The sequence below is a fragment of the Neophocaena asiaeorientalis genome, unplaced genomic scaffold, assembly GCF_003031525.2.
Source record: "Neophocaena asiaeorientalis asiaeorientalis breed wild unplaced genomic scaffold, Neophocaena_asiaeorientalis_V1.1 scaffold177, whole genome shotgun sequence".
Taxonomy (NCBI): Eukaryota; Metazoa; Chordata; class Mammalia; order Artiodactyla; family Phocoenidae; genus Neophocaena; species Neophocaena asiaeorientalis.
In genome coordinates this window covers 22,726,265-22,742,853 of record NW_020172779.1, presented here as the reverse complement: position 1 = coordinate 22,742,853, position 16,589 = coordinate 22,726,265, and the positions used below count along the sequence as shown (strand labels likewise).

General features: G+C 54.1%; 1 protein-coding gene across 1 annotated transcript; it reads left to right on the top strand.

Annotated features, from left to right (window-relative positions):
* Positions 1-6: 6 nt before the first annotated feature.
* On the top strand, positions 7-3,151 carry CCDC166 (coiled-coil domain containing 166). The gene is made up of 2 exons (XM_024741196.1): positions 7-1,083; positions 1,175-3,151. Exons 1-2 carry the CDS (start codon positions 643-645, stop codon positions 2,069-2,071), a joined length of 1,338 nt encoding a protein of 445 aa, XP_024596964.1. The 5' UTR covers positions 7-642; the 3' UTR covers positions 2,072-3,151.
* The last annotated feature ends 13,438 nt before the right edge of the window (positions 3,152-16,589 follow it).

Below are 16,589 nucleotides of genomic sequence, written 5' to 3'. Positions count from 1 at the left end.
ACCCGGTCTCGAGGAATCCGGAGACAGAGGAGAACGAAACGCTCGCCACACCTCTTCTGGGAGGAGGCGTTTATGAGCTTTAACGCGAGGACACCTCGCCGGGGAATCGGGAGGCCCGGACGACTTAAAATTTAAAAACCTCTGCCCATCGGTTGCCTTGCTTCGAAACAGAAATTAAGAGACCCAGGTCGACCTAGACACTCCCGCGACAGATGTGTGCGGCGCAGGAGCCCGGGAGGAGCCCGGGAGGGGCGGCCCACGGTGCGGTGTGCTCTGGGAAGGAACAGGGTCCGAGTCTGCGGAGGACCGGCCCGGCCTTGAGAGCAGGGCCCGACCACTCGCAGTCTGTTGCGCAAGCAACGGGGCGGGAGTTGGGGAGGGCGGCTAAGTTCTGTTTCCAGGGAGACCGTTCGGCTGACCGCCAACAGAGCTAAAGGTGGACAAACCCCGACGGGCGGCCAAGGTCCTGAAGAAGCCCCCTAGTAAAGGCTGGCGACGATGCCCTGACCCTTGATTGACCGCAAACTCCTGATTCTGCCTCTCCCAACCTCGTGACCCTGAGACGCGTCGAACCCCGCCAGAATCTTCGGACTGGTCGAGGGGAAGGGCTGAGCTGGAGGAGCGGGCTGGAGGCCTCGACCCATGGTGCCCAAGAGGAAGCGCTGGCCGAGCGCCGGGGGCCGGTCTGGCGCGGCGGGAGAGGGCACCGAGCCGCCGCTATCGGAGAGCGCTCATTACTTGCAGCGAGAATACAAACTGCTCTCGGAGCAGCTGGACGCCTGCGAGGAGCGCGTCGACCAGGTGCTGCAGGAGAACGCCTTCCTGGACTGCGAGGCGCAGCGCCTGCGCGAGGAGAACCGGCTCTACGCCAGCTACGTGAGCACGCGCGCGCAGCGCTGCGCCAACGCTATCGTCCGGCTGGAGGAGCAGAACCGCGTGGACCTGACGCAGATCCACCGGCAGCGCGCAGAGCTGGCGTCGCTCTACCGCCGGCGTGAGGAGGGGGTGTGCGCGCAGCTGCTGGAGATGGAGACGCGCGCAGCGCAGATGGCGCGACAGGTGCAGGAGCTGCAGCCGTACAAGGCCAGTACGCGCCCCCGCGGGAGGGCCGGGCGCGGGCAGGGCGAGGTGGGTGCACGCCGCGGACCGGAGCTGACCCGCGGCCCCGCCGCAGGAGCTGCAGCTGGAGCAGCTGGCCCGGATACGGGCGCTGGAGCGCGAGCTGCTGCATATGCGCGTGGAGCACATGCAGCTGCTCCATCGCATGAAGCGGTGTTTCCTGGAGGACAAAGCAGCCTTCGAGCGCGAGGCGCGCCAGCGCGTGCAGTCCCTGGCGCGGCGCGCGGAGCGGGAGGCGGCGCGCGCGCTCATCGCGCACACACAGGCCATCAGAGAGGACAACGGGCGCCTGCGGCAGGAGCTGCTGCGGCTGCAACGCCGGGCCCAGGTGCTGCACGACACGCGGCGCCAGTTGCTGGAGCAGCGTGAACAGCTGCGGCGCGAGCACGAGGACATGCGGGACCTGGCCCACGTGCACAGCTGGCTGCGCCGGGGCCCCGAGGGCCCGCCGCTTTGGCAACCGCCGCTGGCCAACTCGCACCCTGAGCACTTCGCCTCCACCACGATCCAGTCGCGCGCGACCTCCCGGGCCCCATCAGTCTCGGCCTCCCGGAACCCGTCTCAGGTCTCGTGGCGCGCGGCCTCTTGGGCCCCATCGGTGCTTTCGAAGCTCGCGGTTCCCTGGGTCCCGTCATTGGTCCCGTCGCGTGTTGGCTCCAGGGTCCTGTCGCTGGCCCCTTCGAAGGCGGGATCACGGGTCCCATGCCAGGACCCATCGCATGCGAGCTCCAGGGTCCCGTCCTTGACCCTGTCGCGCCCAGGCTCCCGAGTCCCGTCCCCGACCCCGCCACGCCTGGATTCCCGGGCCCCTTCGCGGTCCTCATTGCGTGCCGCCTCACAGAACACCACCCTCTCTGGGAAGTCCGTCCCCGGGTCGGGCTCTTCCCGTCTCCCAGTCGAAGGAGACCGTGAATGTGACGCTGCAGGCGAAGGCGCCTTGGGGAGATCCTGAACTTACCCGGAGGAAGGCCAATCAGGCCAGACGGTGCGGGGGAGACAGGGGGTGCGCAGGACACGGATTTGGTGAGTGGATTATCAATAAAGGTGTGACCCCCCCTCCCCACCCCTCTCCGTTCTGGCACCGCCTGCTTCGCTGTCCAGCATTTCTGGCCGGCGCAGGGACCACTCATTATGGCTCCCAGTTTCCAAGCTGCAAGGTAGCTTGATTGTCCTGTGCCCTGTGTGTCTGCCAGGATTGAGCATCCCTCAACCCCACAGCTGACCTCTGGCAGGGGCAGAGGGAGTCGGCCATGCCATCGTCCTGCCCATGAGGGCTGAAGTCTGGTGGCAGAGATGGACATCACGGGCATGGACAGGTAGTATGAGAGCAGGAAGGGAGTCTGGCGGGCCAGGGAGGAGCTGGTCCACTGCGTGTGGCGGCCAGGAGGGCCAGCGTGGTTTGAGCTGCTCAAGAGAGCCATGGGGGGTGGGCGTGAGCTTTGTTCTGGCGCCACGGGGAGCCACGGGCGTTTTTATGTTTAACCTATTGTTTTTTTGTTTGTTTTTGCCGCGCCCTGCGGCTTGTGGGATCCTAGTTCCCTGACCAGGGATTGAACCCGGGCCCTGGCAGTGAAAGTCCTAACCACTGGACCTCCAGGGAGTTCTGGGGGGGGAGGGTAATTTTAAATTTTGATTTAGCTGTCAGTCCAAGTGCACGGAGGCCAGTTAGTACGCTCTCCCTCACCTGTGGTTTGCATTCATCAACGGCTGCATTGGGGAGGTGGAGCGTGGGGGAGACCAGGGCGGATGCGCCACCGTGGCCCATGGACCTGGGCCCTGTGGAGGGAGGAGTTCAGACCGCAGCTTTCAAACAGAGCCCCCCCAGCCCCCACCAACCTTGCCGTGGAAATTTAGTTAAATGTTCTGGTTCTGGGTTGGAAGTGCTGGTGGGGGGCTGGCAGCATCAAACACAAATTCTCTGAGAAGAGTTCACTTGAGGGACTTCCCTGGTGGCGCAGTGGTTAAGAATCCGCCTGCCAATGGAGGGGACACGGGTTGGAGCCCTGGTCTGGGAAGATCCCACATGCCACGGAGCAACTAAGCCCGTGCACCACAACTACCGAGCCCGTGTGCTACGACTACTGAAGCCCGCGCGCCTAGAGCCCGTGCTCCGCAACAAGAGAAGCCACCGTAACGAGAAGCCCACGCACTGCAATGAAGAGTAGCCCTGCTCGCCCCAACTAGAGAAAGCCCGTGCACATCAGCGAAGACCTAACGCAGCCAAAAAATAAATAAATAAATCTATTCAAAAAAATGAAATCTTGTTACCAATAGGTTCTTTTTTTTTTTTTCCCCTCCATTGCGGTGTGTGGGCTTTTCATTGCGGTGACTTCTCTTTGCGGAGCACAGGCTGTAGGCGCTCGGGCTTCAGTAGTTGTGGCACGTGGGCTCAGTAGTTGTGGCTTGCGGGCTCTAGAGCGCACGCTCAGTAGTTGTGGCGCACGGGCTTAGTTGCTCCGCCGCATATGGGATCTTCCCAGATCAGGGCTCGAACCCGTGTCCCCTGCATTGGCAGGCGGATTCTTAACCACTGCACCACCAGGGAAGGCTTATAACAACATTTTAGTTTTGCCTGGACTTTTGTTAAGCCACAAATTAGACATTGTTACTCTTTGTGAAAATTCACCCACTTGCATCCTTAGCATTTGGGACACATCTGTATGTACGTTAGGCTTTGATAAAAAGTTCACTTTCAGAACCCTGTTGGGCTGGTTCTGGTAGTTCCTTCTTCCTTGCACAGCTTTCCAGCATCTCCCTCTTAACAAGCTGCTCAAACTCAGCCCTGGTCTGCCCGGCAGGCTGCCCGCTGACGGTGCCTGTGGGGATGGAGGAGAGCCACCCCATAGGCCCCGAGGAGGTGGAGCAACAGGAACTCCCCATGCCTTGCTGGAGGGGATGCAGACTGCTGCAGCCACTCTAAGAGACAATTTGGTGGTTTCTCACAAAATTAACATACTTGTATAATATGATCCAGCAATGACAGTCCAACCCAAAGGAACTGAGAACTTATGTTCACACAAAAACCTGCACATGTACGTTTATAGCAGCTTTGTTCATAACTGACAAAACTTGGGAGCAACCCAGATGTCCTTCAGTAGGTGAGTAGATAAATACATGGTGGTCCATCCAGAAAATGAAATATTAATTAGCACTGAAAGGAAATGAGCTATCGGCCACGGAAAGACATGGAGGAACCTTAAGTGCAAATCGCTAAATGAAAGAAGCCAACCTAAAGAGGCTGCACATTGCATGATTCCGACTCTGTGACATTCTGGGAAAGTGAGAACCATGGCCACAGCTAAAAGATTAGTGGTTGGGCTTCCCTGGTGGCGCAGTGGTTAAGAATCCGCCTGCCAATGCAGGGGACACGGGTTCCAGCCTTGGTCTGGGAAGATCTCACATGCCGTGGAGCAACTAACCCTGTGTGCCGCAACTACTGAGCCTGTGTTCTAGAGCCTGCGAGCCACAACTACTGAAGCCCACGGGCCTAGAGCCCATGTTCCACAACAAGACAAGCCACTGCAATGAGAAGCCCACACACCGCAACAAAGAGTAGCCCCCGCTCTCCACAACTAGAGAAAGCCCGCACGCAGCAACGGAGACCCAATGCAGCCCAAAATAATTTTTTTTAATTATTAAAAAAAAAAAAAAAAGAAGACAGAGACACAGAGGACCACACCTGTGTCAGCAGAGCCGAGGCTGGAGCCCTGTGGCCACGAGCCAAGGGGTGCCAAGGATGGCCGGCGCCATGAGAAGCTGGAGATAGGGAGGCTTCAGAGGCAGCACGGCCCGGCTGGTGCCTTGACCTCACACTCTGGCCTGTAGAGCTGAGACAGTAAGTTCTGTTGTCTTCAGCCACCCAGATTGTGGCACTTTGTCACGGCCGTCCCAGGAGACCGATACAGCCCATGCATGCAGACATCAGCTCAGGAGGTGGCCTCCCGTGGGACACGTGTCACGACGCTGTTAGAAGAATGGGGACGCGGAAGGGCCACAAGAGATGGACAAAAGCACCCATAGAAGGACGTGGAGAGTACGAGTCCATTATTTCGAGGACAAGAAACCAAAACCACGTGCTTATTTTCACAGCACAAGACGGGCGCTTGAGGACATACTCTGCCATCAGCAGACCATCCCTCGGGCCAGGGGAGGGGATCTTTCGCTCTTTGCTATTTCCCAGAGGGAGATACTTCATTTAGTGTGAGGCTTATGTTGACCCCTAACTTGGAATGAATCTCACTAAAACAATACGACTTGGCTCCCTTTTCTAGACAACAGTTGCCTGATTTATTGGCCAAGGGAGCCAGGACCTCACCCCTCTCCCTGGGGTGAACGTCCACAGGAACTCCTGGGGAGGGGCGTCCAGCGGGTCACGAAGGACAGGGACGAAGCAGCAATGACCCACCAGCTTGGGTTTTCTGGGCCCCAAATGGGAGGTGTGGGATGCTCTGCTCTGCGGGCCAGGTCCCGCGGCAGCTGCTCGGGGACAGATCGCACGTGGTGGGCGCATCCGGGGAGAAGGTGTGCGGAGGGGTGGACGCCTCGGGCACCAGGGGCACACCCGTCCCTTTCCACCAGCCATGGGACAGCCCGCTGCTGAGAAGGCTGGTGCTTCCTCAGGACACCTGCCCCTGGGGACGTGCGGACAGGGAGCTGAGGTGCAGACCTACCTTACTGCGCCTTCACCACCACGCTTCTCCCCCCAGGGTGCCGCATCCAGCAAAGGGTTCGCAGGGAGCCGTGCACAAGGACACAAGGAGGCAGCTGTGTCCCTGCCGTCTGCCCGCTGCCACTCCCTCAAAGCGTTCGCCACCAGGGCCTGCCCAGCCGGGCACAGAGGAAACTGCAGGCTGGGACAAGCCAGCCAGCAAGGGGAGCCGGATGTGCCCACTGTCGGGCAGCCACTAAGCGCCAGGGTGACCCACTGGTATCACTCGATAATCGTCATCAGATGGGGCGTAGCTAATTGCACAGTTCTGTGTTGTCCACACTTAATTCCACACGATGGCGTCACGAGGTGCAGCATCACAAAGGAGTAAAAACCAGAAACAGGCGACCTGGACGCACGGCCAGCTGGGCTGCGGGACAAGCCCAAAGACCCAAGACAGGCCATCCCAGCTTGCACTCAAAGGCCATCTGAAGGCCTCCACCGCTCCACACGCGGGGTGGGAACAAACCAACAAACCCGGCACTTCCCTGCTCACAGCTCTGAGCTGGAAGAAAAATATAAGCGCTGGCACAAAAGTTTGGATTTTATAAATAAGAAAAGCCACTTGGATGTTCCAAAGGGCACATTTCTATTTATTCCAGAGGGCCATGGGTCCCGTGCCCTTAAGGCCTCACTGGCCATCATGGGGCCACCCTGAAGCAGCAAGGCCCTTCCCCAGCTGGGCTGTGGGCAGGACTGACCCAGAGAAGCTTCTGCTATAAACTGAATTGTATCCCCCCTCCCGAATCCTGTGTTGAAACCCTAACCCCAGTGTGGTGCCATTTGGAGGTGGGGCCTCTGGGAGGTGATGAGGTGAGATGAGGTTGTCGGGTGGGGCCCTGTCGTGGGATTAGAGCCCTTATAAAAGGAAGAGACACCAGCGCGCTCTCTCCCTTCCCCACGTGAGCACACAGTGCGAAGGCGCCATCTGCAAGCCGGGAGGTGGGTCCTTGTCAGAACCGGCCACCTGATCTCCGACTTCCAGCCTCCAGAACCGTGAGAAATAAACTTCCACTGTGTCAGCCTCCTGGTCTGTGGTGTGTTGCTATGGCAGCCCGAGCAGACTGACACAGCTTCGTAACTTGATAACTTAATGGCTATTTTCACCCATCTTCAGTATGTATTAATGAACTTAGAATATAAATATCCTGTAAAATGAGAAAAAAATGTAGGAAAGTTCCAAACATACTCATCACTTAGCTTCAACAACTCATTTTGCCAATACTGTTTTCTTTCTTCTTTTTATTAGAATTTTAAAGTAAGTCCCATACATTATGCCATTTCACCCATAAATTTGTCAGAATGCATCCTTCTTAAGGACTTTTAAACACAGAACCACACTATCATTATCACAGCAAGCTCCTTAATACCACCTAATACCCAGTCCATGTTCAAATTTCCATGACTGTCTCAAAAAAGCCTTTTTACAACTGGTTTGCTCAAATCGGGGTCAGGTGGTCCCTCAGTGCGATGCCTCTGGGGCTCTGCTAGCTCCTCACGGCCCCCCACGTTTGTCTCTCTGGAATTCAGACAAAAATTAAAATCTTCCACCAAGCCTTTGGATAACCTGAAATAGCGTTCCCACGAGCAAGGGGGACAGGTGTCCTGCCCAGTGACCAAGTCTCCAAGTGTGAGCCGGTGCCCTACAGAAGCCCACTCCACAGGTTTTTACTTCGAGGCTGGGCAAGCAAAGACGCCTGGAGTCTGGAACAAAGAGGTCGCCTCTCCCCCCAAGTCTCCCTGATGTGAACATGGCCAGAGGAACCCCACGCACACCTCCACTTCCCCTCGCCTGTGGGTCCCCTGATGCCTCGTCAGGAAGCCCAGATGGTGGACGCCCTTCCCGCAGCGGCTCCGAGCGGTGGGTGCTGAAGCCCTCGGGCCCGCAGAGCCTTGCCGCACAGGGAGGCCTTCCCGCCGTTGCCACGCGGGTGAGGCTCGTGCTCCAAGCAGACCCGGCGGGCGGGCCCAGGTGGCCTCTCAGGCTGAAGGCCTGTCCGCACACCTCGCAGCCGAAGGGCTGCTCGCTTCTGTAGTTCCTCTGGTGTCGCAGAAGGTCCGGGACCCGCCTGAAGGTCCGGCCACACTGGAAACGCTCAAAGGCAAAGCCACTCCCCACCCCACCCCTGGCTCGAGGGCTGCCAGAAGCGATTAGTGTCTCCACCGGTAAAGGGCCTCCCTTGCCCGGTGGAGGAAACAGGCACTTATACAGGCTGGCAGCGAGACAGGAGAAAATCCACACAACGTGTCTTATCAGCTCACTCCCATCTAATTAGGGATTCACTCCAAGAAAGTGGCCCAGCAGTGAGAAAGAAGCACACAGATGTGCTAAAACTATAAATGGTGGAAAGCTGAACATGAACTCAAGTGCTCACCCAGATGAGGTCACAGCTAGGTCAACGCTGGCGTCATCCGCAGGAGGGAGGACTGTAATGCTGGAGTTCACCTGAAGAGCCGGGTAGCACCTTACATACTTGTGTTTACACAGGAACAAAGACACCAGTCAGCATAGAGACTGTGCTCTCTGTTCCCCTAACCAGCCCCTGCTCCTGGGTTGGGGGAGGGTGCCGGGGACAGGGACCCACATCCTTCTGAACCACTCACCCTCGGCTTCCCTCCAACCTGGCACCCGAGACCCTCTCTGTCTTGGGGCTCCACACCACCCAGTGTCTGCCCGGCTGGTCTCATTTCCACACGTCTGCTTGATCTCACTTCTGAGGGAATCTGAAATGAAAAACAAAAGACCACCACAGTCACCACCTCCCGTAAGGGAAGGAGGCGCCCTCATCATCCCTGGGACGAGCACAAGGAATAAGGCACCTGCCCACGGCCACACACGAAGCCCCTCAGAGCAGGGCTGTCAGGCCCGAGACCTCATGCCGGGCGTGCGCCTGCTGGTGCGGCCGCGAGGTTGGAGCACCCACACCCTCTCAGGCCCCCTGCCGTGCACACCCACGGCGCCCGCCGGCTCGGCACACAGCAGAGCAGCGCTCCGTGCAGGGGCGGGGCGCCAGCCCGGGTTTCCAGGGTCCGGTCAGACAGCATCTCCTGCCCACGGTCCCAGTGGGAGGGGAGAACGTCATCGGTGGGTGCTGGGCGCTGATCTCCCCTGGGAGCAGAGGGAGACCCTGGGGACCCCTCCGCACTTCCTGAAACGCGGGTCTCTCCCGCCCCACAACCCGCGGCTCACCCCACTGTTCCAGGCGAGAGACGCGGCCAGGTATGGGGCCTCGAAATCCTCCAAGGAGAGAAAAGGTGTGGTTTTCTGTATAGAAGACAAAGCGAGGGTGCAGGCCAGCCCTTGGGGCAACGTCCAGGAAGCCACCCCAAAGCAGAGAAGACAGACAGGGAGGAGGGAGCCAGGGCCAAACCATGACAGGCTCTCCCCACCCTCCTTGCCGGCGGGGCCAGGTCTAACAGTGGACGGGTCTGAGGAAGGAAGAGTGGGCTGCCTCCAGGGCAGCACGAAGAATGCCCTTGGCCAGACTCGGTGCAGGACGGCCCCTCCACAGACACAGGACAAGAGCTCCAGCTCCCACACCCCCTTAGCCCGAACTCGAGGCCCTGGCGCCATCGAGGGACTGGATGGGCCCTGCAGGCTGAATTCAGCCGAGCTCCTGAAACTGCCGGCATCACACCCCGGCCCAGCCCCCTCTGGCCAGGGTCCGCACACTGCCGCCACTCTTCCCCTGAGGAGTGCATGGCCACCTGCAACACAAACAGCTCCCGCCAGGAGCAGAACGGCAGACCTGGCCGCTGCTGAAACGCACGTGTCTGGAAGAAAAGGCGGGGGGCCAGGGGGTCTCAAAGGAGGAGAAACCTCAAAAGGCCTGAAGCTGAGGCTCAAGGGAAGGCTCCTGTCATGGAATGAATGTCTGTGTCCCTCAGATTCATCTGCAGAAGCCCTAACTCCCAGTATGGCTGCATTTGAAGGCGGGGCCTCTAGGGAAGTATTTAAGGTTAAAAAAGGTCATAGGGTGGGGCCCTGATCCGATAGGATTAGGGTCCTCGTAAGAAGAGACACCAGAGCCCTCTTGCACCCTCTTCCTCTCTCTCTCCTTCTACAAGCCAGGAAGCGGGCCCTCACCAGAACCAACCATGCCAGCACCCTGATCTGGGACTTCCAGCCTCCAGACTGTGAGAAATCAACCAATAAATGCGTGTGTGCGGAGTTACGGCAGCTTCAGCGGACTAAGCACCTAGAGAAGTGAATGTATTTTCATGTTTTCTGTAACATCCGCTATGGTCTTAATGTAAATGAATCACATCTCCCCCCACTCCGTAAGACAGAGCTGGCAGGCAGGCAGGCAGTCACAGACCTCTGGAGCCACCATGGTGGACCACTCCCACGGGTGGGCTGGGGGCTGGGGTCCTGGTCAGCCTGCAGGGCACAGGGAGGTGGTGCTCACCTGGGACACATCCGTGGGAACAGCAGAGGCCTTTCGGGAGACGTGTGGGCCCCTCCGGGGAAAGGCAGGTGCTGAGGGCTCATCTGTGAGACAAAGAAAGTGAGTGAGAGCTGCAGCCCAGAAGCCCCCACCTGACCCCAAGAGCCCTGAACCTTCTCAGTGCACCAAGGGAGATTCAGGAAAACCAGTGACACGAGCCCATGCACGCTCCATAATGGAAGGGGAATTTGGGGGTCAGGTGGGGGCCAGCATCACTGTAAGGAAACCACTGGGTGCCCTGGGTCCCCCACCCCCATACACACGGACCCTGACATTCCAGAGAGCAAGCCACAGGCTGTCACCAAATGGTGGCGAGACCATCATTTATGGCTGAAAACCAGCAGCTTAGCCGCAGACAAGTGATTGGACAGTTGGGGGCTAAACCCCACCCTGTGTGCTTCCCCAGGAGACAGGGGCAGGATGGCCCATGCCCTCAGCAGTGCACACACCAACGTTCTCGGGCACTTTCCCCTGAATCAAATTCTTCCACCAGAGCTTCATTATTCTTCACCAAGTTTTGGGAATAAGCAGCAAGCTCCCCTAAACTGTGCAGACATGGTCTGCTCAGATCCTACTTCTGCCCCCAGGTTTGTTCAGAGCCACCCTCCTCAGGATCCCAAAGTCTCCGGCCACAGCGAGTGCCTGTGTCTTTCCTGGGCGAAATGCGGAGCCCCGAGATGCAGAAGAGCACAGTTCCCAAGACGCCCAGAGAAAGGGGCCAGCTGGATGAAGATGCCTAGTTTCCCACAACAGGGATGAAAGAACAAGGTCACGCTACAGATCCTACAGACGTGAAAAGTACCGTTACGTCCACTATGACCAACTCTATGTCAGCAAGTTCTGCAACTGAGATGAAACGGACAAATTCCCTTATAAACGCAGAGTTATGAAACTCACAAAAAACAGAAAAAACCCTGTCACAGAGAAAACACCAGACCCAGCTGATTCACTGGTCAACCCTACCAAATCCTTAAGGAAGCCTATACCAACCTCAGAAGCCTGCAGAATGACAAAGAGCAAACCTTTTCCAGCCTGTGTCATGAAGCCAGCAAAGTCGACATGGAAGCTCCGGGCCCTTTCCCCATACTTTTCCTAAGCAACTTCCCCCTGCTGTTCCTGAGCCTTATTCTTTTATCATGAACCAGTGATCCAGTAAGTAAAATGTTTCTCTGAGTTCTGTGAACTGCTCTAGCAAACAGGCCAAACCCAAGGCAGGGGCTGTGGGAACCTGCAGATCTATAGCCAGTCAGTGAGAATCACTGGTGGCAGCCTGGACTTGAGACTGGTGTCTGAAGTGTGGGGAGAGGGGCAGTCCTGTTGGACTGAGACCTTAACTTGTGGGATCTGATATTACCTCCAGGTAGAGACGGTCATAATTCAGTTAGCTGCTTGGTGGTGTGGGAAAAAACCACACATCCGACCTAGGAATATATTTAACAAAGGATGTACAAGTCTTCTACTCTCAGAATTACAAAACAATGCTGAGCAAACTAAGTTGGAAATAAATTGAGTGATATCCCCTGTTTATGGGTATTAAGTTGTCTAAACTGATCTAGAAATTCAACACCACTCCAAGCAAAATCACAGCAGTTGTTTTGGGGTTTTGTTTGTAGAAACAGACAGGGTGATAATAAAAGTTAAATGGAAAAGCAAATGACCTCAAATAACCCACCTTGAAGAACAAAGTTGGAAGACTTACACTCCTTGATTCTAAGACTAACTACAGTTAACTAAGGCAGTGTAGTACTGGCACAAGCATAGATATAGATCAATGGAACAGCAGAGACCGCAGAAACAGACCCACACGTACAGTTAAGTGTTTTATGACAAGGGCATCAATGTAGTTCAAAGGGTAAAATTTATTATTTTTTTTCAATTAATGGTGCCAGAACAATAAGGGGAAAAATTAACCTTAACACACCCTCCCTAACACCATACCCCAAACTAATTCAAGGCCGATCTTGGGCCTAAATGTGAACGCTGAAACTATAAAGCTTCTAGAAGAAAAAAATTGAAGAATATTTTCATAACCTTGGGGTAGGCAGAGATTTCATTGGTGGGACCCCAAAAGCACTCACCTTAAAATTTTTTAATTCATAAATTGGACTTTATCAAAATTAAAAGTTTCTGCTTATCAAGAGACAGTTAAGAAATAAAAAGGCAAGCCACGGACTGGGAGAAAATATTTCCAATATATATATATCTGACAAAAGACTCGTTCGTATCCAGAACTAGAACTCTCACAAACCAGTAAGAAAAAGAAAAATGAAACTCAAAATGGGAAGAATATTTGGACTCTTCCACCAAAAGATATACATGGCCAGGCTTCCCTGGTGGCGCAGTGGTTGACAGTCTGCCTGCCGATGCAGGGGACGCGGGTTCGTGCCCCGGTCCGGGAAGATCCCACATGCCGCGGAGCGGCTGGGCCCGTGAGCCATGGCCGCTGAGCCTGCGCGTCCGGAGCCTGTGCTCCGCAACGGGAGAGGTCCCAAAAAAAGATATACATGGCCTATAAACACAGGAACAGGTGCACTGGGCACAGGTGTCATGGGCAGTGCTTGGCATGAGAGCCTGAGCTCCTCCACCCACTAATAATGATCACAGCGATAAGTAAGAAGAGCTCCCTGCACTGGGCATCCACTATGGACTATAAATGGGCTGGAGTTGGCCGGCTGGAAAGCAGACAGTAAGGGGGAGAACTCTATGAGATACTGCTACCGAACCAGGCTTGGGTCTGTTCGCCTGTGTACAGTAAAGCCAATCTACTGACACTGGGCTGCGGGGAAGGAAAGTGCAGCACTTACTGCCGGCACCAAGCAATGAGAATGGGCAGCTCATGCAAAAGACCTGAACTCTCTGATGGCTCTCAGGGAGGGGGTCTTAGAAGCAGTGTGAGAGAGGGGGCTGCAGGCTGTGTGAGCAGCTCGTGCGTAATTCTTGGATTGGTTGGCATCAAGGTGAAGTTTCAAGCATCATCAACCTTCTGGTTTCAAGCAGTCTAGGGTCTGTTCTTGCCATCAGCAGTTTTCATCTGGTGGGTTGGCTTCCTGAAAATACAACTTAGGAATGCGTGTCAGGCCTTTATCGCTATCTTTCAGGCAACTGGGAGTTCGGTGATTCTGCTATGTGGCAGATTTATAGTCTAAATTGTTACCAGCGCCCCAGCCCAACAGCTATTCTTTGTTTCTACATCTTCACATTTCCCAATCATTAACTCTTGAGCCAGCCTTTTACTTCAAAAGAGAAGGACACAGGGGCTTGTATAACGTTTCAATACGGCCAGAGAAGCGGGCAAAGGCTGGAGTACCCAAGGCATCCTGGGCCATGGCTATACATGAAAGGGCAGGGACGGTCTAATACCACACCTCTGTGATCCGTACACTTCAGAAAGACCCCCCCCACACACACTGCGGTGAGCCAATCAGAAGGCGGCAGGACAAGACCGGGTCGGGGAGACAGGGAGACGACCACCGACCACTGAGGAGGTCGAGAGGAGAGATGAAAGGGGCCGGGAGGTAGACGTGGAGGGTGGGAACGGAGACAGGCGGGAAAGACTCAAGGTCACCACGGAGCTAGAACGCCAGTCACTTTGCGTGATGGTCTGGGGCTGGAGGACGCGGCTCCCACCTGCGGAGGAGCCCCGAGCGGGGTGTTTTTCATACTAAGCCGGCAGCCGGGCACAGTGTCTGGCTCCCACCGGAGCGGTGCAGGCTGGACTCGCAAACGTGGAGGGCGCCCACGACCACGGACGGGGCCGCCCGGGGAGGGCGCAGATGGAAGAGGAAACGGGCCCGAGGCGGAGGACGCGCCGGGAGGGACCTGAGGCGGGCGGGCGCGCGCACGCTGACCGACAGGTGGGCCCCTACAGGTAAGCCTAACCGGACCTCCGCGAGGACGGGATCGGGAAGGGCCGCGGCGCGCGAGCGAGAAGAAAACTTCCCAGCGGAAGTGCTTCTCCCGCCTCCGGAAGCTGCGCTTCCGCCCCTCTAGGAGTTCGTCTCGGTGGTGGAGGGCCACGGGGCCGACCCCAGCCTGGTCCGGCCCGGCCCGGCCCGACCCGGCCCGCACTCCCGGGCCGCAGGAATAATAATGAAAACACCATACGTCAGTCTGTGGAATGCAGCTAAAGCAACGTTTAGAGGAAAAGTACTGGCTTTAAATGTTTACATCAGAAAAGAAGTAAGGTCTAAAACTAAGAACCAAACTTCCACTTTAATAAACTAGAAAAGGGAAGGGAATCTAGCTCAAAGTAGAAGGAAAGAAATAAAATCGTTCTATTTCAGTGAAATAGAAAACAAACAATAGAGAAAATCAAGGAAAACGAAAGCTGCTTCTTTGAAAGGACTAATAACCTTGGTAAATCTGTAGCTAGACTGATCAGAAAAGCAGAAGGAAGACACAAATCACCAACAGCAGGAAGAAAAGCGGAGATATCATTTTAAATATAACTCATTGAGATAGAATGTTAAGTGCAGTGCACAAAAGCAATGAAATGTTTCAACAACCTTATGCCGACGCCTCAGTTACATTAGATGAAATAAGTAATTCCTTGAAAGATACAAGTTACCAAATTGTCACAAGAAGAAATAGAAAAATCTGAGTAGTGCTTTATCTATTACAGAAATTGAAGTTGTAATTTTCCCACAAAGAACTCCCCAGGGTTTCACTGGTGAAATGTATCAAAGGTCTAAGGAAGAAATAATGTCGTTACACAAACAACTTCAGAAAATAGATGTGGGGAGACTAATTCACAACTCTTTGAGAGCAATGCTACCATGATATGAAAACAAGACGTCCTCTCACTTCTAATGAAAATTGTATAAGATGCCCAGCAATAAAGCAAGAAAAAGGAGCAAAGTCTATACAAACTAGAAAGGCAGAAGTAAAATTCTTTGATTACCTACATAGAAAACGCTGAAGAATCTAGAATAAAGCTACTGGAACCAGTAAGTGAATTCATCTAGGTTGCTGGATACAAGGTCAATTAACAAAAATCAAATGTATTTCTACACACTGGCAATGACAACTGGAAAAGGCTTTAAAAAAACCAAGACGGAAATCAAAAAGTGTGAAATATTAAATTTTTTGGTAAATTAGACTTAATCAAAAAAAATTTAATCTGATCTTCAAAAGACATCATTAAGAAAATTAAAAGGTAAGCCAGGAACTCGCTGTCGGCCTTCGGCTGCTTCATCACCGCCGCCTTCAAAGACCAGAGCGAGTCTCGCGCATCACGCTGAAAAACGTAGAAGACGTCACGTATTTGAAAGATATGAAAAAAAATTTTTTTCTTTGACGATGGAAATGGTCTCAAGGGAAACAGGAATGTCACTTTAACCCTATCTTGGAACGTTGTACCGAATGCTTGCTGGAACTCTACCTCATGTGACAGGATCAGGACATGTATCTGTCCCATTTCCAGACACATATGAAATAACAAAGTTATTAAATTATTCTGAATTTGAAACAACATATTTTTACACCTAACGAATTGTAACTCATTTATCTCTTCCCTTGCAGCATCTTCATCTGTTATTTGGTTGTTAATTTCTTTCTTTTTGGTGTAATAATGAACATCAAAAGGCATATTTGAGGTGAAAGGTTAATGTGCTACTTAAACTTAATTTTACAAGCAAAAACAAAGGCCACCAGAGTGGAGTATTACAAGAATAGGACAACCACATAGTAAGGATTTGCAACATATTTATATTTGAAGTGTTCCCCGTATTTCCATTATTCTTCATGTAATGTGAAGTGAGCACAAAGGGTGGTTAAAACTTTCAGGTTGCCTGTGGAGTTATAAGAACTCTATTTGTGCTTTGCATCTATGCAAGTTCACACTGGATGTGATTTAGAAGCAGACATCCTCTTTTATATTTTAGGGTATGTCTGAATACTGGAAAAATTAATACAGTTATTGGTGAGAAGCCTGGTTATAGCCAAAATTGATGAGATTTTATTTCATTTGTCTTAGGAATGCCCACAATGCTTGTTTTTCTTGCAGGTGACTAGCAACTTTCTCCACTAAAGACTAAATACCACTTTATATGCTATAAATCACTCCAAATCCTTTTAAGTCTCTTAAGTCAAAAAAAAAAAGAAATAGGGGGCTTCCCTGGTGGCGCAGTGGTTGAGAGTCCGCCTGCCGATGTAGGGGACACGGGTTCGTGCCCCGGTCTGGGAAGATCCCGCATGCCGCGGAGCGGCTGGGCCCGTGAGCCATGGCCGCTGAGCCTGTGCGTCTGGAGCCTGTGCTCCACAAGGGGAGAGGCCCCAACAGTGAGAGGCCTGCGTACCGCAAAAAAAAAAAAAAA